Source organism: Aquarana catesbeiana, linkage group LG08, assembly GCF_042186555.1.
Source record: "Aquarana catesbeiana isolate 2022-GZ linkage group LG08, ASM4218655v1, whole genome shotgun sequence".
Classification (NCBI taxonomy): domain Eukaryota; kingdom Metazoa; phylum Chordata; class Amphibia; order Anura; family Ranidae; genus Aquarana; species Aquarana catesbeiana.
Window position 1 is genome coordinate 163788180 of NC_133331.1, and position 22391 is coordinate 163810570.

Below are 22391 nucleotides of genomic sequence, written 5' to 3' on the forward strand. Positions count from 1 at the left end.
TAGGAAGTCCCTTCTCGTGGGCCACCATTGGACCACTGTTATGTCTATCATAGGAGATTCTGCCTCCCTGTCCCCTCTAGGCTGCAGACGGTCATCAATCAGGCTGCACTGATGGCAATGGTGAGGGTGCGGCATTGATGGCAATGGTGAGGCTGCTGCATTGATGGCACTTGTGAGGCTGCAGATGGGTATTGATCAGGCTGCATTGATGGCAATGGTGAGGCTGCAGATGGGCACTGACCCTTATTTTGCTTCAAAGTTCTTTATTTAAAATTTAAGTTTTTTTTCCCTGAAACTTCCCTCTTAAAATGAATGTGTATGGTATACGCTGATAAATATGGTATTTCTCTCTCTCTGTTAAAGAAACATGCTGTGTAGTTGCAGCAGGATGTCTTATGTTAAAATACCATTTTACTGCCAAGGGAAACTAATGTTTAGTGCAGGGGTGTCTGTATCTTTGAATTGTAAATTGAATCTGAAGTAGTTTGTGGCAATTTCTATGCAAAATCTATCTTTCAGTCGTTATTCATGTAATGGCTGTTAGTACTGAAAATCTTTGCACTTTCCTAGTGTGCATAACATTAAACATTAGCTGTCTAGTGCTTAATAGGGATGAGCCGAACACCCCCCGGTTCGGTTCGCACCAGAACCTGCGAACGGACCGAAAATTCGCACGAACGTTAGAACCCCATTGACGTCTATGGAACTCGAACGTTCGAAATCAAAAGTGCTCATTTTAAAGGCTAATTTGCATGGTATTGTCCTAAAAAGGGTTTGGGGACCCGGGTCCTGCCCCAGGGGACATGTATCAATGCAAAAAACTTTTAAAAACGTCCGTTTTTTTTTGGGAGCAGTGATTTTAATGATGCTTAAAGTAAAAAAAAGTGAAATATTCCTTTAAATATCGTACCTGGGGGTGTCTATAGTATGCCTGTAAAGTGGCGCGTGTTTCCCATGTTTAGAACAGTCCCTGCACAAAATGTAATTTTTAAAGGAAAAAATCTAATTTGAAACTGCTTGCGGGTTTAATGTAATGTCGGGTCCTGGCAATATGGATGAAAATCAGTGAGACAAACGGCATGGGTACCCCCCAGTCCATTACCAGGCCCTTTGGGTCTTGTATGGATATTAAGGGGAACCCCGTACCCAAATTAAAATAAGGAAAGGTGTGGGGCCACCAGGCCCTATATACTCTGAACAGCAGTAAACAGGCGGTGCAAACAAGACAGGGACTGTAGGTTTGTTTTTAAGTAGACTCTGTAATTTTGAACGGGTACATTTTTAACGTGTTTAGCTCCAGCCAAAAAATCTTTTTTAAGCTTTTTGGAAAACATAGGGAAGGGTTATCACCCCTGTGACATTTGTTTTGCTGTCTGTACTCCTCTTCAGAAGATTTCACCTCACTTTTTGTCCCAATGACAAATGTTTTTTGAGAAATTGGGGTTTTTTGTGAAACAAGGATTGGAAAGCATCAGTGGAATGGAGAAATGTTTTTCCCATATTAACTCTTACAGGAGAGAATTTCCCTTCCCAGGGGTAGATTTCATCTCACTTCCTGTTGTCTCCTTCCGTTTGCAAGTAGGAGTCGTTTGTAAGTTAGATGTTTGAAAGTAGGGGCCTGCCCTATATACTCAGCAGAAATTTGGGCCTTAGGTGGTGTTGTGGCCACAACACTGTAAGCCCTCACAGGGCCCTGCTGTGAAATATTAGATCAAGAATTGTAATTACATGCCCCTGTTGAACAAGGGCAGAAAAATTGGGCCTTTGGTGGTGGTGGTGCTGGTGCCACAACACTGTAAGTCCTCACAGACACTCTAGTTGGAACGTAGGAACAAGCCCTGCTGCAAAGTATTGCATCAAAAATTGTAATTACACGCCCTGTTAAACAGGGGCTGAAAAATTGGGCCTTAGGCACTGGTGCTGGTACCACAACACTGCAACCCCTCACAGATACTCTAGTTGTAACGCAGAAACGAGCCCTGCTGCAAAGTATTGCATCAAAAATTGTAATTACACGCTCCTGTTAAACGGGGGCTGAAAAATTGGGCCTTAGGCACTGGTGGCGGCGCCCAGAACCAAAAATGTTCTCACAAGCTATCAGCGTGATCATTGAGGAGGAAGAGGATAATTACTCAGGGATAGTCACTCAGCATCAGCATAGGCAGTCTTTGAAGGGATCTGAGATTTCAGAAAAAATTATTCGGTTACATCAGCATCAGGTGCTTGGTAGCTGGTGGTGATCCAAGACTGATTAATTTTTATGAAGGTCAGTCGATCGACCGAGTCGGTGGACAGATGCACCCTGTGATCGGTTACAAAGCCTCCAGCAGCACTGAATGTGCGTTCCGAAAGAACGCTGGATGCAGGACAGGCCAGTAGCTCAATTGCATACTGTGTAAGCTCTGGCCAGTGATCCATCCTCAAGACCCAGTAACCCAGAGGATTTTCGGTGGGAAAGGTGTCCAAGTCAGATCTTGCCCCTAGGTATTCCTGCACCATGTAAAACAGACGCTGGCGATGGTTGCTGGAACCGATCATACCTTGGGGCTGCGGACCAAAAAATTGTCTGAACGCATCGGTCAGACGGCCACCTTCTCCACCGCTCCTTCTTTGACTGACCGAAGCCTCAGCAACACGTTGTCCAGAAACAGGAGTTTGTAACCTCCCAGTCTCTGGGAACGCGTTGCACAGACCTTTCTGCAAGGCCTCCTGAAGATGTTTCATCCTCTGCTCCCTCTGCGATGGCAAGATAAGGTCCGCAACCTTACCCTTGTAATGTGGATCAAGGAGGGTTGCCAGCCAGTATTGGTCCTTCTCCTTGATACCACGAATACGAGGATCCTTACGCAGGCTTTGCAGGATCAGGGAGGCCATGCAGCGTAGGTTTGCTGAGGCATTCGGTCCGGAGTCCTCTGGGTCACTAAGGACGACATGGTCCGCAGCCACCTCCTCCCAGCCACGTACAAGTCCATGTGTTTCTTGGGACTGATCCCTTAAAGACTGCTGCTGATGCTGAGTACCAGGCTCCACCTCCATACTGACACAATCTTCCTTTTCCTCCTCCTCCTCGTCCTCTTCCTGTGTGATCGGCGGGCACGCAGGAACACTCTCTGGATAAAGTGGGCCTTGAGAGCTAAGGAAGTCCTCCTCTTCCTGCCTCTGTTCTGCCTCAAGTGCCCTGTCCATTATTCCACGCAGCGTGTGCTCCAACAGGTGGACAAGGGGGACAGTGCCACTGATGCATGCACTGTCACTGCTCACCATCCTCGTGGCCTCCTCAAATGGTGGCAGGACAGTGCATGCATCCCTGATCATGGCCCACTGGCGTGGGGAAAAAAAAACAAGCTCCCCCGACCCTGTCCTGGTGCCATAGTCGCACAGGTACTCATTGATGGCCCTCTGCTGTGTGTGCAGCCGCTGCAGCATGGCCAACGTTGAGTTCCACCTGGTGGGCATGTCACAGATTAGGCGGCTCTTGGGCAGGTTAAACTCCTTTTGGAGGTCCGCCAGCCGAGCACTGGCATTATAAGACCGGCGGAAATGCACACAGACTTTCCTGGCCTGCCTCAGGACATCCTGTAAGCCCGGGTACCTGCCCAAGAACCGCTGCACCACCAAGTTAAGGACGTGAGCCAAACAGGGCACATGGGTCATTTGTCCCTGTCGGAGGGCAGAGAGGAGGTTGGTGCCATTGTCGCAAACCACCATTCCTGCCTTAAGTTGGTGTGGCGTCAACCACCTCTGAACCTGCCCCTGCAGAGCTGACAGAACCTCTGCCCCAGTGTGGCTCCTGTCCCCCAAGCACACCAGCTCAAGCACTGCATGGCATCTTTTGGCCTGCGTACTTGCGTAGCCCCTTGAACGACTACGGAGCACCGCTGGTTCCGAGGAAAAAGTACAGGAAGAGGCCATGGAGGAAGAAGAAGAGGAGGAGGTGAAGGAGAGAGATGTGTCACAATCATTAGTAGTGGCATTTTGGAGGCGTGGTGGCGGAACAACCTCCAACACTACTGCACCTTGTCCTGCATCCTTCCCAACTGCCAGCAGAGTCACCCAATGCGCCGTGAAACTTAGGTAACGTCCCTGTCCATGCCTGCTGGACCATGAGTCAGCGGTAATATGCACCTTACCGCTGACCGCCCTGTCCAGCGAGGCATGGACATTGCCTTCCACATGCCGGTAGAGAGCCGGAATCGCCTTCCGTGAGAAAAAGTGGCGTTTGGGTACCTGCCACTGAGGAACCGCACATTCCACAAACTCACGGAAGGGGGCAGAGTCTACCAACTGAAAAGGCAGCAGTTGAAGTGCTAGCAATTTTGCCAAGCTAGCATTCAACCGCTGGACATGTGGATGGCTGGGAGCAAACTTCTTTCGGCGGTGCAGCAGCTGGGGCAGGGAAATTTGCCTGGTACAATCTGACGTCGGTGTACCAAAAGCAGATTGCCCACAAGTACTTGGCTGTGACACACCTAATTCTACACCTTCATTCCTCTCAGTGCAGGTCTCAGAGAGGACTGAAGGTATAGTGGGGTTGGAGATCTCAGCTGATGAGGAGCAAGGAGAGGTCCTCTTTGTTCTTTGGTGTGGGTCTTTTAGATACGCTTGCCAACGAACTGCATGGCAGGTCAACATGTGTCTGGTCAAGCATGTGGTACCCAAGCGGGAGATGTTTTGGCCACGCGAGATACGCTTGAGACATATGTTGCAAATAGCAGCGGTGCGATCTGATGCACTCGTCTCAAAAAAGGCCCACACCAAAGAACTTTTTGAATAACGCGCAGAGACTGCAGCGCCCTGCACATGTGGAGCTTTGGGGTGTGATGCAGTCAATGTGCTGCCCTTAGGCTGGCCCCTGGAGGGCATCCTGCCTCGTTGGTGATGTGCCGCCTCCTCCTCCTCCTCCTCTCTCCTATCAGGCACCCACGTTGAGTCAGTGACCTCATCATCCCCTCCCTCCTCATCACTGGAGAAAACCGGGCAGTATGCTGTAGCAGGGGGAGCATGACTGCCAAATTGCTGTCCTTCTTGGGCACCCCTTCTGTCCGTGCTCATGTTACTGCCTTTATCGAGCTCAGTATCATCATCAGAGCCTTCCAAACGCTGGGCATCCTCCTGGAGCATGTACCCAACACTGTGGTCAAACAGTTCGAGGGACTCCTCAGGAGGACATGGTGGGGCTAGGGAAGGAGTCACTGATGACATTGAGCCGAGGGAAGAGGCCACTGCTTTGCCAGACAAAGTACCCTGAGCATGAGTGAGAGAGGATGAGGAGGATGAGGACGGCTTGGTCATCCATTCGACCAAGTCTTCGTCATGCTGCGGCTCAACACGGCCAGCTGCCGAAAAAAAGGCCAAGCGTGTCCAACGGCCACGTGCTGATGAGGATGCACCGTCTCCATGACCAGCACTAGACACAAAGCCTGCTTGCCCTCTCTTATTGGCTTGTGACTGTCTGCCTCTCCTTCTTGGCCTTCCAGACATACTAATGGCCTGTAGCTGCACTAAGCTGGGATATATATATATATATATATATATATATATATATATATATATATATACCGTATTTATCGGCGTATAACACGCACATTAATTTTAAGAGGGAAGTTTCAGGAAAAAAAATTACATTTTAAATAAGGAACTTTGAAGCAAAATAACGGTCAGTGCCCATCTGCAGCCTCACCATTGCCACCAATGCAGCCTCATCAATGCCCATCTGCAGCCTCACAAGTGCCATTAATGCAACCTCATCAGTCCACATCAATGCAGCCTCACCATTGCCATCAATGCAGCAGCCTCACCATTGCCATCAGTGCAGCCTGATCGATGCCCATCTGCAGCCTAGAGGAGACAGGGAGAGGGGCGGCCCAGGAGACGGGACTTCCTTTTACAGAGGCCGCCAAGTAAACAGGAGATTCTCACTCTATGTAATCTGACAGCGCTCGTCCCGCCCCCCCCCCCCCCTCCCTGTCCCCTCCGAGGCATCTAAAATTGAAGTATTGGCGTATAACACGCACATGCTATTTGCACCCAATTTTTAGGGTGAAAAAGTGAGTGTTATACGCCAATAAATACAGTATATATATATATATATATATATATATATATATATATATATATATATATATATATAATGTATGTGTACTGATACTGCAGCTAGCAAAATCAACTGCCTGCCTGTAGAATGTAGAACACCACCAACCTTCTACAGGTAGCTTTAGCTGAACACTGTGCAGAGCTCGCAAAAAAATAACTTGTAGGTTTAGCTGAACACTGTGAGGAGGACGCAACACACTAACTTGTAGTTTTAGCTGAACACTGTAAGCAGGAAGCACCACACTAACTTGTAGTTTTAGCTGAACACTGTGAGCAGGACGCACTACACTAACTTGTAGTTTTAGCTGAACACTGTGCAGAGGTCTCACTACACTAACTTGTAGTTTTAGCTGAACACTGTGAGGAGGACGCACCACACTAACTTGTAGTTTTAGCTGAACACTGTGAGCAGGACGCACTGCACTAACTTGTAGCTTTAGCTGAACACTGTGCAGAGCTCGCAAAAAAATAACTTGTAGGTTTAGCTGAACACTGTGAGGAGGATGCACCACACTAACATGTAGTTTTAGCTGAACACTGTGAGCAGGACGCACTGCACTAACTTGTAGCTTTAGATGAACACTGTGCAGAGGTCTCACTGCACTAACTTGTAGTTTTAGCTGAACTCTGTGAGCAGGATGCACTACACTAACTTGTAGCTTTAGATGAACACTGTGCAGAGCTCGCAAAAAAATAACTTGTAGGTTTAGCTGAACACTGTGAGGAGGACGCACCACACTAACATGTAGTTTTAGCTGAACACTGTGAGCAGGACGCACTGCACTAACTTGTAGCTTTAAATGAACACTGCAGAGGTCTCACTACACTAACTTGTAGTTTTAGCTGAACACTGTGAGCAGGACGCACTGCACTAACTGTAAATAGTCTAGCTGCCTGACTGTGGTACTAATAGGATCAAAAGAACACCAGCAATTTTCTTCAGGTAGCTGTAAATACTGTAACAAGACAAGCCTCCCTGTCAGTAAGAAGATAACAGGAACGGATCTAGCTAAACTGAATACAGTGTATATATATATATGTGTGTGTGTGTGTGTGTATATATATATATATATATATATAACACCTGGGATGCATATATATACACAATACACTGTAAGTGCAGCTAACTCACTGATTGTCCTGCCTAATCTATCTAACTCAAATGAAATGACACTGTCTCTCTGTCTGTCTATCTCTCTTTCAACGCCGAAACACACACTACACAGGGCCGCCGTGTAGGCGGCCTTATATAGTGTGGGGCGTGTTCTAAACCCCCTGAGCCATAATTGGCCAAAGCCACCCTGGCTTTGGCCAATTACAGCTCTCTCTACCGACGGCGCTGTGATTGGCCAAGCATGCGGGTCATAGTGCATGCTTGGCCAATCATCAGCCAGCAATGCACTGCGATGCTGCAGTGAATTATGGGCCGTGACGCGCCACACGCATTTGGCGCGGACAGCCCATAAAGTTCGGAACAGTGTTCGGAATACGGCGAACGACCGAACAGCCAATGTTCGAGTCGAACATGGGTTCGACTCGAATGCGAAGCTCATCCCTAGTGCTTAATCATTGGGATCAAAGCAAAATATTAAAGGTAAATGTTAGGTATTTTGGTCAGTGTTATTTTCAATCAAGACTCCAGTATGCAGCAATCCATTTACGCACCTTTGCCTGTTCTGAAGCATTCTGTAACAATTTTAATATTAAACTAGAGTTTTTCTGCCTTTAAAACTGGACAGAAAAAAAGAGGTAACGTGACCATGCTTGATCTTTTTCATCTAAATCTATGGCACTTCGTACTCAGGTATATTTATACAGCACACACAGGGGTTGATTTACTAAAGGCAAATATACTGTGCACTGCAAGTGCACTTGCTCCAGAGCTTAGTACATGACGTAAAGCTTCTCTTTGCAAAGAAAATTCACATGCAAGGAACATAAGAAAACATTTTTGCTTGCACATGATTGGATGATAAAGTCAGCAGAGCTTCCCCTCATTTCAGAGGTTGAGTGCACGTGCTCAGCGTCATATCCAGAGGTTGTCTTTGGGAAATAGACGTATGAGTGCTGCAAAGGTTGAAGGGGTGGGGGGTCAGACTGTCAGTGCTCAAACCATACGCTGCACATTGCATCAAATTGGTTTGCATGGCTGTCGTCCCAGAAGGAAGCCTCTTCTAAAGATGATGAACAAGAAAGCCTGCAAACAGTTTGCTGAAGACAATCAGGCTAAGGACATGGATTACTGGAACCATGTCATGTGGTCTAATGAGACCAAGATAAACTTATTTGGTTCAGATGTGTGTGGCGGGAACCAAGTGAGACGTACAAAGACAAGTGTGTCTTGCCTACAGTCAAGCATGGTGGTGGGAGTGTCATGGTCTGGGGCTGCATGAGTGCTGCCGGCACTGGGGAGCTATAATTCATTGAGGGAACCATAAATGCCAACATGTGCTGTAACATACTAAAGCAGAGCAGAGTCCCCTTCGGAGACTGGGCCGCTGGGCAGTATTCCAACATAACGACCCCAAACACAGCTCCAAGATGACCACTGCTTTGCTAAAGAAGCTGAGGGTAAAGGTGATGGACTGGTCAAGCATAGCTTCAAACCTAAACCCTATTGAGCATCTGTGGGGCTCTAACATCCACCAGCTCCGTGATGTCATCATGGAGCAGTGGAAGAGGACTCCAGTGGCAACCTGTGAAGCTCTGGTGAACTCCATGCCCAAGAGGGTTAAGGCAGTGCTGGAAAATGGTGGCCACACAAAATATTGACACTTTGGACCCAATTTGGGCATTTTTACTTAGGGGTGTACTCACTTTTTTTATGCCAGCGGTTTAGATATTAATGGCTGTGTGTTGAGTTATTTTGAGTGGACAGGAAATTTACACTGTTATACAAGCTGTACACTCACTACTTTAATATTGTAGCAAAGTGTAATTTCTTAAGTGTTGTCACATGAAGAGATAGAATAAAATATTTACAAAAATGTGAGGGGTGTACTTACTATTGTGAGATACTGTGTGTGTATGTATGTATATGTAGAGATATATATATATATATATATATATATATATATATATATATATATATATATATATATATATATATATATATATTACACACACAAATATAGTTCACAGTTCAATACTATATTGCCAAAACAGTTGCAGGACACAAAAGTAATGTACAGGCCTTGTAAGTTCAACATTTTTCACAGCCAGTGACGCTGCTTCCTCTGGGGCATAGTATAAGAACATCTATAATATACAATCTACAGTGTAATAAAAATAATCATATAAACATAATACACATATACAAAAAAAAACATATAGAACTTAATTTCGCATTTGCATGAGTTCTTGCCACATTATTTATAAATCACATTAGGTGCTGCCCGACATCCCTGGCAACACCATCAGCACCCTGGCAGCAGTGACTCCCCCCATTCCCAACCAGTATGGGGGAACTGGCGTCAAAGCACTGGAGTACACAAGGGGGTGACCGCCACTGCAAACAGAGGCCAACCCCAGGAAGCAAAGCTAAGGGATACCAATACAAATCCATAAAACTCAGGGGCGTTTCTATTACTTCAAAGTTCAAAAACAAAATTCTGTTATAGTATGCTCCAAATAAACATCACACTCAATGCTGCCCTTGCATTCGTACAAAGTCAAAACAACACCCCTCAATAGTAGGGATCCCACCAATCCCCACAGCCTACCCGAGTCGTCACATAAGCATAGCTTGTGAGGTAGGTTTGAGAATACTGAGATCTTGTTGTTCATGTCTGATATCTGTAGCCCTGGAGTAGTAGCTTTGCATCTGTCATGTATGCTGCCTATCAAACGGTAAATGTGTAGTATTTATTCTATGCAGTATTTTAATTTACCTGACTAAAAAAAAACAAAGAAAAAAATATTGTATCTGTAAATGTGTACTTTAAACACTATCAATTTTAATATGGCCACTTTTTAAGTACAGCGTTTGAATTTTTGTTTCCTTTGTAGATTACAGGGTGGTGGTACAATGTACGCACTTCAGCCTCTCATAGCAGTGCTAGTGGTCATACTGGTCGCAGTAATGGCCAGTCAGAAGTTGCTGCTCATGCATGTGCCAGTATGTGTGATGAAATGGTTGTCCTTTGGAGGCTGGCCGTTCTAGACCCTACCATCAGTCCCCAAAGGTAAGTGATATTGTTAATTTGCTTATTAAAATGTATATTTTTAAAATTAATGTAATCTCCCAAGCTTCTCTTTATCTGGTATTTTCTGCCATTCATTCTCTGTTGTAGTGTCTCTCTCTCTCGTAGTCTCTCTCTCTTGTAGTCTCTCTCTAGTAGTCTCTCTCTCTAGTAGTCTCTCTCTCTAGTAGTCTCTCTCTCTCTAGTAGTCTCTCTCTCTCTAGTAGTCTCTCTCTTGTAGTCTCTCTCTCTCTCGTAGTCTCGCTCTCTCTCGTAGTCTCGCTCTCTCTCGTAGTCTCGCTCTCTCTCGTAGTCTCGCTCTCTCTCGTAGTCTCGCTCTCTCTCGTAGTCTCGCTCTCTCTCGTAGTCTCGCTCTTTCTCTCTCGTAGTCTCGCTCTTTCTCTCTCGTAGTCTCGCTCTCTCTCTCTCGTAGTCTCTCTCTCTCTCTCTCGTAGTCTCTCTCTCTCTCGTAGTCTCTCTCTCTCTCTCTCGTAGTCTCGCTCTCTCTCTCTCGTAGTCTCTCTCTCGTAGTCTCTCTCTCTCTCGTAGTCTCGCTCCCTCTCTCGTAGTCTCGCTCTCTCTCGTAGTCTCGCTCTCTCTCGTAGTCTCGCTCTCTCTCGTAGTCTCGCTCTTTCTCTGTCGTAGTCTCGCTCTTTCTCTGTCGTAGTCTCGCTCTTTCTCTGTCGTAGTCTCGCTCTTTCTCTGTCGTAGTCTCGCTCTTTCTCTGTCGTAGTCTCGCTCTTTCTCTGTCGTAGTCTCGCTCTTTCTCTGTCGTAGTCTCGCTCTTTCTCTGTCGTAGTCTCGCTCTTTCTCTGTCGTAGTCTCGCTCTTTCTCTGTCGTAGTCTCGCTCTTTCTCGTAGTCTCGCTCTCTCTCTCGTAGTCTCGCTCTCTCTCTCGTAGTCTCGCTCTCTCTCTCGTAGTCTCGCTCTCTCTCTCGTAGTCTCGCTCTCTCTCTCGTAGTCTCGCTCTCTCGTAGTCTCGCTCTCTCGTAGTCTCGCTCTCTCGCTCTCTCGTAGTCTCGTAGTCTCGCTCTCTCGTAGTCTCGCTCTCTCGTAGTCTCGCTCTCTCGTAGTCTCGCTCTCTCGTAGTCTCGCTCTCTCGCTCTCTCGTAGTCTCGCTCTCTCGTAGTCTCGCTCTCTCGTAGTCTCGCTCTCTCGCTCTCTCGTAGTCTCGCTCTCTCGTAGTCTCGCTCTCTCGCAGTCTCGCTCTCTCGCTCTCTCGCTCTCTCGTAGTCTCGCTCTCTCGTAGTCTCGCTCTCTCGTAGTCTCGCTCTCTCGTAGTCTCGCTCTCTCGTAGTCTCGCTCTCGCTCTCTCGTAGTCTCGCTCTCGCTCTCTCGTAGTCTCGCTCTCTCTCTCGTAGTCTCGCTCTCTCTCTCGTAGTCTCGCTCTCTCTCTCTCGTAGTCTCGCGCTCTCTCTCTCGTAGTCTCGCGCTCTCTCTCTCGTAGTCTCGCGCTCTCTCTCTCGTAGTCTCGCGCTCTCTCTCTCGTAGTCTCGCTCTCTCTCTCTCTCGTAGTCTCGCTCTCTCTCTCTCTCGTAGTCTCGCTCTCTCTCTCGTAGTCTCGCTCTCTCTCTCGTAGTCTCGCTCTCTCTCTCTCGTAGTCTCGCTCTCTCTCTCTCGTAGTCTCGCTCTCTCTCTCTCGTAGTCTCGCTCTCTCTCTCTCGTAGTCTCGCTCTCTCTCTCTCGTAGTCTCGCTCTCTCTCTCGTAGTCTCGCTCTCTCTCTCTCGTAGTCTCGCTCCCTCTCTCTCGTAGTCTCGCTCCCTCTCTCTCGTAGTCTCTCTCTCTCCCGTAGTCTCTCTCTCTCTTGTAGTCTCTCTCTCTCTCTCTTTCTCGTAGTGTCCCTCTCTCTCTCTCTCTCGTAGTGTCTCTATCTCTCTCTCTCTCGTAGTGTCTCTATCTCTCTCTCGTAGTCTCTCTCTCTCTCTCGTAGTCTCTCTCTCTCGTAATCTCTCTCTCTCGTAGTCTCTCTCTCGTAGTCTCGCTCTCTCTCTCTCGTAGTCTCGCTCTCTCTCTCTCGTAGTCTCGCTCTCTCTCTCTCGTAGTCTCGCTCTCTCTCTCTCGTAGTCTCGCTCTCTCTCTCTCGTTGTCTCGCTCTCTCTCTCGTTGTCTCGCTCTTTCTCTCTCGTAGTCTCGCTCTCTCGCTCTCTCGTAGTCTCGCTCTCTCGTAGTCTCGCTCTCTCGTAGTCTCGCTCTCTCGCTCTCTCGTAGTCTCGCTCTCTCGTAGTCTCGCTCTCTCGTAGTCTCGCTCTCTCGTAGTCTCGCTCTCTCGTAGTCTCGCTCTCTCGTAGTCTCGCTCTCTCGCTCTCTCGTAGTCTCGCTCTCTCGTAGTCTCGCTCTCTCGTAGTCTCGCTCTCTCGTAGTCTCGCTCTCTCGTAGTCTCGCTCTCTCGTAGTCTCGCTCTCTCGCTCTCTCGTAGTCTCGCTCTCTCGCTCTCTCGTAGTCTCGCTCTCTCGTAGTCTCGCTCTCTCGTAGTCTCGCTCTCTCGTAGTCTCGCTCTCTCGTAGTCTCGCTCTCTCGTAGTCTCGCTCTCTCTCTCTCGTAGTCTCGCTCTCTCTCTCTCGTAGTCTCGCTCTCTCGTAGTCTCTCTCGCTCTCTCGTAGTCTTGCTCTCTCTCTCTCGTAGTCTCGCTCTCTCTCTCTCGTAGTCTCGCTCTCTCTCTCTCGTAGTCTCGCTCTCTCTCTCTCGTAGTCTCGCTCTCTCTCTCTCGTAGTCTCAGTCTCTCTCTCTCTCGTAGGCTCTCCTTTTTAGCTCAAAGTGCAAACAGTATTTCAGACAGCATACGGATTTGATCCACTGCTGTCAATGTATGACATTCATTTGTTGTTAATACATGTCCCTAAAACCAGCCATAGCAGGTACCGGCTGAAATTCGAACCATGTATGGGCAGGCTGAATGTACCCGTGTTGATCGATCGATCAACTTGGGTACAACCAGTCTTTGTCGCTAACAATAATCACTGTGTTCTCCCGGCTGGGATGGCTTCCCCTGCTCCCCTGCCAGGAGAACACATTGGCTCCACAGGAGGGATTCCCCCATCAACACCGTCCCCAGGAATCAAGTGATTTTTCTTTTCTGCAACCCACTGTTGCAGGAAAGAAAATCGCTCTGTGTATGGCTGGCTGAAGTAGATATTTTCTAGAAGCAGCATCTCATTTTTTTTAGTAATTATAATGATCAGGTGTAGCCTTAACTTTTACTAGGCATGTCACATGTACAGTCACTATTAATATTACAGTGGAACCTCGGATTGCGAGTTACATGGTTAACGAGCGTTTTGCAATACGAGCAATTATTTTTTAAAAATCCTGACTCGGTTTGCGAGTGTTTGTCTTGCGAAACGAGCAGGATTCAAGCCTCTGTGGTGTGCAGTACCGCATTTGGCCAGAGATACAGGGGCACCGATGACACTCGGAGCCGTTCGGAAATACTTGGGAACACTCGGAAATACTCCATTCCCAAGTGTTTCTGAGCCTTTCTGAGGATTTCTGAGTGCATCCGAGCGGTCTCCGAGTATTTCCCATCACCCCCCCCACCTCTGGCCACATGTGGTATTGCATGCAATAAACGTCAGTATAGAACGAATTATCTTCGTTTCCATTGACTTCTATGGGGCAACTCGCTTTGATATGCGAGTGCTTTGGATTACAAGCATTCTCTTGGAACGGATTATGCTCGTAATCCAAGGTTCCACTGTACTATTTGCAGAATCTGACTAGTGTAACCATGGTGCTATTGGGGGGTAGATAACGTTTCTATTTTGTGGAGGGTAATAAGTAGGGGCAGGTAAAAAAAAAGGGGTCGCCTTTGCCTCCTTTGTGTATATTTAATATACCAAAAACTTTTTGTTATATGTTTTGAAAACAAAATTACCTGCTGATGCAGTCAGAAATCCAGCGAGTCTTCAACTTTCTGTAGTGAGCTAACAATGCTGCACTGAAACATTCAGCCTTGCCTACATTCTCTCTGCAGACAATAGAACACAGCATCTCTATTTATTGGAGATGAGAAGACAGGGCATTGTTTTATAGTCTTAACACACTTCCTGTCCTAAGAGGACGACACTGCTCGTACACAGATACAGTACAGTGAGTAAGTGTTGTCACCATTGGACAGAAAGTGTGTTACTGGCAGAATCACCAGGTAGCTACAGAGAAAAAATCAATACTACCACCGAAACTAAGGACTGGTAAGATGCAGTATATCAAATGTTTATTCTTGGGTGTAGATCTACTTTAAAATCACTTCACCTATTTACTTTTATAGTGATGTTATCTGTGTATTCTACATTATCACAGTTTTATTTAATACCTTGTTCACTTGCTGTCTGTAACAGACGGAGGGACCTTTGTTCCCAGCTACGTCAATGGCAACTAAAAGTGATTGAGAACGTTAAGAGGGGTCAACACAAAAAGTCTTTAGATAAACTCTTCCAGGGCTTCAAACCGGCAGTGGAGGCATGTTATTTCAATTGGGAACAAGCGTACCCCATCCCTGGAATCACCTACTGCAGCACTGACAAAAAAAACTCTTTCTCCTGGGTTAAAGCCTTTCAACAGAGAAGCTGTCGACTACAGTGCACAGAAGCTGTGTGTGAAGGTGGTCGGGCACAAGGGCATGAGAGCTGCCTGCTTTTTGGAGACAGATCACGTCCCTCTTCTCAGGAAATGTCCGTACGCCCGAAGGAGCTTGTTGGAAAGAGGAAAGTGGCTTCTGAAGTACCTCAAAGGGTTTTAAGACGGCTTTCTGCAGAAGGGGGAGAAAAAAGCGTATATAAAACCACTGTTACCAAAACAAAGATTCCAGCAAGTAAGTGTATGGCCAGTAAGCACAGTGGCAAGCGTCGAATGAGCAGTGAAGACAGTTCACTGGAACCAGACATGGCTGAAATGAGTCTTGATGATAGCAGCTTGGCACTTGGAGCTGAAGCCAGCAATACCTTTAGCTTCATAGAATCCCCTTTAAGTAGAAGGTATCGAGACAACTTTGAGGATGAAGGAGGTGTGTATTATTCAGAAAGCCTGGAACCTTCAGCCGTTGTCAGTCAATCGGTGCCTAAGGTTGATGCTGATCTGATGGTGGAAGTTTTAGCTGCTGCTGGCAGTGGAGAGGAGGACCCGATTGTTGCAGATGATGTGGAGGGTAAAAGCCTCAAACCAGAAGAAGTAGCCAAAAATGGAGCGATTGGAGGTGGTCAAGGGGAAAGTAAAGGCACAGAGGAAAGTGAGACCCATGAAAAGGGTGAGGAAGAAGATGACTATCAAGCTTACTACTTAAACCCCCAAGAGGCAGCTAAAAATGAAGATGAGAAGGCAGATGAGGGGACAGAAGAGCAAGATATATTTGCAGGAATAAAGCCTCTTGACCAGGAAAATAGAATGGAGGTAATCATTTAATATAGTACTAATTTATTAATTTAAAGCTAAAGTTTAGCTAAAAAAAAAAAAAAAAAAGGTGTTTTCCCCTCTACAGCTCTAGTTACATTACTTACCTCTAATGAAGTATGTCTCACAATGGGCAGGCTGCTGGGCTCGGTAGAAATCTTCACTGCTGAGCTTCCCTGTCCTCTTCCTGCGGCTGAACTTCCAGTGTTGTTGGGGTTAAGACCTTCAGGTCTCCAGGCTAAGCTGCACTAAAACAGATCAGACAGGGACACAACCTCTTCTCCATTGAGAAAAGTTCTTTCATTGATTATACTATCTGTGACATCATTTGTGAATGGGCGAGAGAATCCTGTGACTGGTCAAGCTCTCCCCCATGCACAGATAGTGTCCCAGGCAGCAAAATCCAGAGAGGAAACTTTTCTCAATAGAGGAGAAGGCAGAAGGGGCATGTCCCTATCAGAACATCTTTAGTGCATTTAAAAAAGTCAGTCTGATGTAATACTCTGTCTCTGTCTTTGAAGACTTCCAGTTGTGAGTAATTACATGCTGTGTGAGTTTTGTTTTCCGCTTATGTGTTTGTGAAACTGTGGGGGTTATTTACTAAAGGTAAATCCACTTTGCACTACAAGTGCACTTGGAAGTGCAGTCACTACAGAACTGAGGGGGACATGCAAGGAAAATTAAAAAAACAGCATTTTTGCTCTGACAGCTCTGTTGCTCTGACAGCTCTGTTAAAGCTGCTGACTTTTACTAATCAGACACTTGCCTGTCACAGGGTCTAGCGATGCGGAGGAATTAAGCCCCGCTAGTCTCTCCCTCCTCTCTGTGGCGCCGGCATTGTCACTGTGGCTTCACAGCCGGGCATGCACTGCTCATGCGCGAGCCGCGCTGCACACTGACTGGCCAGGCAATCATCTGGGACCTGTGACGTGTCCCAGATGATTGCAGAGAGGAAGGGGGGTTTTCTCTCTTCCAGGGCCGTGGACCTCGGGAGGAAGTGGGAGCTGGAACCCTCTAAAATGAGGGTTTCCACCCGCCCCCCCCCCCCCAAAAAAAAAATTACATGCCAAATGTGGCATGTCAGGGGGTCACCTTCCCTTAAAGCGTAAGTTCCATTTTTGTGTGGAACTCCACTTTAAGGTGCTTTACCTTTACCAGGAAACACCCCTTTTATTTTTACTAGGGGTTGTACTCACTGTTTATTAACTTGTCAATTATTACACGTGTTGCCTCCTCTGTTTGGTGCCCACTCCAACCATGGCTTTTCAATTTTATATTGTCAATTTTGTAAAAACCCCATTTAAAACAAATTTGGGAAATTTCCTAGATGATAACCCGTAAGATAGCCTTTCACTGTCTAGTAGGATTTATGAGTTGTCAGCATTGGCTTGTAAGGAGCTCCATTTGATACTATTTAGTGCTTTTTTTGCCCAGAGTGGTCTCTACCTTGAACCGTTCAAAAGATATTGTGTTACTTTTCCAGTGTCCAGCTCCAGTTCACCCCAAGGAGCTGTTTTTCTAGTGTCTGGTTATGGTGAAGGCTGTTGGTTTACTTCTCAGCCACTACGACTTTTAGATCGACAGATTCCTTATTTGTTACTCCAGAAGGTCCTAAAACAAGTTTTCTAGATTTATTTCTAGTGGATTAGACAGGTTGTTTTGCAGGCCTCTGGGTTGCGAAATAAAGTACTTCCTTTTCCCGTTAATATCCTTTATATTAGGGCAGGGTTTTTTTTTTTTTTTTCGTCATCAAGCTTTTGTGTCTTAATTCCATAAGGTTGCTCTACCTGTTCTGTTGTTTACAAATTCTCTAACTTCAACACGCTGAGTATATCTGCCCCTGTGAATGTTAATTTCATAGTTGCATAGTTTATAAAAAAAAGACACAGGTCCATCCAGTTCAACCTATGTGTGTGTGATATTTATTCTCTACCTATTTCCTTAGACCTGCATGCTCTGCTTTCAGAATAAGACCGCTAAAAGTTTTTTTCAGTTGTCAATACTTCCAGCTAGTACTACTTACTGGGGAAGGGAGTTCCACATTTTACTGCTCTAACTCCTACTGCCATTCTAAAGATAAACCTATTTCTTCTAACCTCAAATTGTGGCCACTTGTCCTCTTCAGGGACCTTAGAATAAACATTTTATTACTTTTTAATTACTTACTGAAGTCGCTTTTTGATATATTTGTACATTGTAATCATATTCCCTCTTAAGCGCCTCTTCTACAGAGTGAATAACTGTAATCCACGTAATAGACCCCAATAGCTGAGGTCCTCATCCCTCTTAGTAATTTTGCTGCCCTTTTACTTTACTTTTCTCTTTCTAGTCTGTGATCTACAAGCACCCCCAGATCCTTTTTCTATCACTTTTTTTTTTCCCAGGGGAGCCCCTAATGTGTATTTTTGCCTGTGCATTTTTGGAACACAAGTGCATAACTTTAAATTTATCAATATAGAACCTCATCTGCCATGTTGTTGCTCAATCCACTAATTTGTCAAGGTCTTCCTGTAATGATTCAATATCCCGTACTGAAATTATTTCCTGGCACTATTTGGTATCATCAGCAAAAACTGAAATTGATCCCTTGATTCCAAACTCTATATCATTAATAAACAAACTGAACAGCATTGGCTCCAAGGCAGAACAGTTCTGCAAGTGGCTGTTTAATGCTCTTGCTTTCACCTTGGTATGGGTTTGTTCTTGTTCGACTGGTTGGGCTGTGTTGGTTTACCTATCCCTCACTTTGGACTACTTTTGGATGTCTCTTTGTTTATTACTATGAAGCTGTGTCTCTTGTTGGTATGGTGTCCACCGTAGCTTTTGCAGTGGCAAGGCAGTGTAGGACTGGCCAAAAGAGGGATTACTTTGACGCAGTTGGTCAGTTAAACATGTATTGCAGTATATGTGAACTAAATATCCTTGTTTTTCATTGTATAGTTTGCTGGGAAGAGTGTAGCAGTGTGCAGAGGGTCCATCCAGAATTTGTCTTGAGGGACATGGTGCACCCCATATGCTATTTTTTCCTTCCTAGACTGCCTGCTACAACTGGCAAAGTGGGAGGTGTTATAGTATTTTGGGGGCTGGCAGGATAACCCTTGGTTGCTTATTACCATGAAGTTGTGTCTCTCAATGCACCCCAAAAGAAGGATTTTATGGTAAGTACAAAAATCCTATTTCTTTTTATAGTATGACCTCCTGTCAGGTTTATATTGTGGTCTATGACTCGTTGAGGAGGTTCACACTTTGTCCTGGTTACGGTTTTCATCGGGACAGAAAGTTATGGAAAAATCCATATTTTACCACTGTCATTGGAACAGGAGGCAAGTAGAAGGGTTAGAGCCTATCTGGTTTTTATTGCCATCTGTGCCCCTAGTGTGGAGAATTCCCCTCACTTCCTGTTGAGACAGGAAGTCTTTAACCAGTGTTTCCAATGGGAATCCAGTAAGCCTTCTGTTCAGTTGAAGACCACACAATCTCGTTTAAATCCGTTTAAAAATATAGTGCAAGGGCCTCCCTGACTGAATACAAATTGATTGGATGGAATAGGTAGGTCCTCATATTTAAATAGTTTTGGTAAATCTAAAGTTAATTGTACTTTCAGGTTGTAACATGTATGGTGACCCTAGGAATTGTGAATTCAGATTTATTTCCATGGATCAGCAGTTCCTTTAAGCCTTGTTCCTACGGGCAGACCGATCCATACACCAATGCGAAGGGCTATCTTCACCCACATCGGATGCACCTCTGTTCCATGCAGGTAGCCTGTTCAAATCAATGATAGGGGAGTGGTGCACAGATCTTAATCGCACTCCTGACTGTACATCCTTGAGGGACCGATGCAGGAATTGGAATGCAGTCTGTGTTCTGATTTGTGCAATGTTCCCACAACGATGTACAGTCAGGAATGAGCTTTGGAGATCTATGCAGCCACGCTCATGTCATTGCTTAGATCAGGCTACCTTTATGCGACTGCATGGAACACTTGTGCATCCTACATGGATGAAAATGGCCCTTTGAATAGGTGTTCAGATTAGTGAATGAAGCCTTATTAGGCAATTTTGTAATTTGTCAGTGTGGTTGGCTGATAATGTATTCCATGGCATGGAATGAGGCATTCGCGTAAGCAGCAGCTTGCCCTGGAATATCATGGTAATGACTTGTCAGCTCATTATAGTACTTTATTGTATGATTTGTAATTGCATTCAAATTACCTGATTGTTTATCGTTTTCAGGTGCTTTTTGCTTGTGCCGAGGCTCTGTATGCTCATGGATATAGTAATGAAGCTTGTCGTCTTACAGTGGAGCTAGCTCAGGATCTACTGCTTAACCCACCTGACCTGAAGGTGGAGCAGCCTCCAACAAAGGTAAAGAACTCAAATGTCTTCGATAATAAAAAAAAATAGACTTAAAGTATATGTAATTTGGAACCGCAAACTTCTCGTACTGTCTCATCGACACAGACAGTACTGAGAGGGTAATCCCTCCTACCAAGCAATTGTCTGCTCCCGTCGGAGGCGGGAAGGAAGCCATCCTAGCTACGAGCAGACAGTGATTATTGCTAGCGGCTATGACAGCCGCTAGTGATAGTCGGAAGTGAATCAGCCAGGCTGGATGTACCCAAGTTAATAGATTGATCAACTTAGTACATCAAGCTTGCCCATACACGGTTCGAATCAGCAGGAACCTTCCGAGATTCGAACAGTCTATGCCTTAAGCTGGCCATACACACAAATGAGGTGGATGAAGGTATCGCCCTCACCGAGAGGTTGTATTCTAACAGCTGCAGCTGTCAGAATACATTGATCAGTGGCTGCTGCTAATTGGCTGCAGTTGCTGATTCAGAAATCATTTCCATCATGTCTCTTTGACAGAAGTTTATCAAATGAGCAGCATGGCCACACACTGATTGAAACTCGACCGGTTCTTGCTGAACCAGCCGATTTGCAAACAGCGTATGATAAGCTTTACAGTCTTTTTTTTTTTTTTTAATGAACACATATTTACATGGTGTGTTTTTAATCTGGCAGGAGTTCAGCTTTAAGATTAGTTAGAGGTTTAGGGATCAGTAAATAACTTATCTTATTTAAATATATTTTTAGGGTGTGATTTGTGTGTGCCAAAATACCACATGTGGTTAAAGTTGTTTAGGCAGGAAATTTATTTTGTAGAAATTATGGTTCCAGATCTTTCCCAGCCAAAATAACTGAGCCAATTTTTTGTAAGCCATAGATGAACCGTACTGCTTTGTAAACAATCCGTCAGGAGTAAATCTGGCTCATATTATCATGCAGGGAATGTTGGACTCCATACCCATGATTTATTTCGCTTTGATAACACTGCCGGTCGTCTTTGTGAGCTGCAGAATACTATAGGGGGATATTTCTAAAACTAGGGCAGGTTGAAAACAGGACATTTTCAGATGTGTGTGCTTTTCCAAAGTGCAGTTTATTTGTAGCACACAAATACATACCTGTTACGGTTTTATGAAGGCTTTCGATGCAAAAATTCCATGTATAAAACTCAATAACAGTTCGCAAATTTTCAAAGCTGAAAAGTCCCAAACTTGCTTTTTTATTCTCAAATTTGTAAAATATGTGCTTATGTTTTATAATTTTTTTTTTTAAATAAATGTAAAACCAGCATTTCCTAAATATCTTTGAGCTTGCAATGCATTTTGCTTTTCCTGGCAGGGTAAAAAGAACAAAGTTTCCACAACTAAGCAGACTTGGATTGCTACAAACACCCTATCCAAAGCTGCTTTTCTTCTGACTGTGCTAAGTGAGCGTCAGGAGTACCACAACCTTGCTTTCTGTATTGGTATGTTTGCTCTGGAACTTCAGAGACCCCCTGCATCCACCAAGGCACTGGAGGTTTGTCTTCTTCATAAATCTGAATCTTTAGGACCAATGTGTAGTTCTTCATTTCTGTCTTTTGTTGATATAATTGGCGTCATATACGTTACATCTGCAGCTGTGGATTAAAGCCTACATCCAGTTGAAATGTAAATTGAATTATTAATGGAGTTGGGAAGAGTTGACATGCCTTTCAGTTTTTACAGTATTTTTATCTGTGACCCCCGTTGATGAGATTTTCCCATACCTCCTGTGCCTGGTATACCTGTACATGGAATGGGGGTAGTGGTTGTCACCGGGATGGGAAGGCGCATACGTAAATTAAAACATTGTCAAAAGTTCTGTCCCTTCCTTGCTGAACTAAAATGCCTTTTTGATTTTATCTGTAGTAGAAATTGCGGTGCACTTCAAAAAGCATTGAAATGACAATTGCTGTAGTAACTAGCAGCAGATGGAGCTGCTGTTGGGGAAAACAAAGTGAAATCACATGTACATAATGAATCTTCCTCATGAAAATCTTTTAATCACACGAAAAAACGATGCAACATTTCAAGATAGACAAAGGTCTCTGTCTGCCTGAGGAAGGGAATGGTCTGCCCCTAAACGTCACATACCTTTTGTCATTTTTTTGTATTTTGTCTGTGTCCCCTATAGAAATATGAATCACCACTCCCTGTCCTGACATGAGGGCAGAGACAAAGTAAGAAGTTATCTCTCCAACAGAGAAAGATTGCAATACAAAGCTAACACCGGCTTTACAGGAGAAGTACAGCCAAAGCTCCTTCGTTGGTTCTGCACTCCTGTGAACCATTTTCAGCAGACAGCGGGCTGAAGCTACAGAGCCGGTTCAGGCTTGGGCAAGATCGAGACAATGAAATC

General features: G+C 45.3%; 1 protein-coding gene across 2 annotated transcripts in view; it reads left to right on the top strand.

Annotated features, from left to right (window-relative positions):
- ZSWIM8 (zinc finger SWIM-type containing 8) overlaps positions 1–22391 on the top strand; it is a 112330-nt gene that overhangs the window by 33433 nt on the left and 56506 nt on the right. For both annotated transcript variants that reach the window (XM_073596661.1, XM_073596663.1), the window contains exons 9-12: positions 10102–10277; positions 14610–15657; positions 19893–20024; positions 21351–21530. In XM_073596661.1, the coding sequence (XP_073452762.1) occupies positions 10102–10277; positions 14610–15657; positions 19893–20024; positions 21351–21530 (1536 nt within the window). The remainder of the gene's footprint in view (positions 1–10101; positions 10278–14609; positions 15658–19892; positions 20025–21350; positions 21531–22391) is intronic.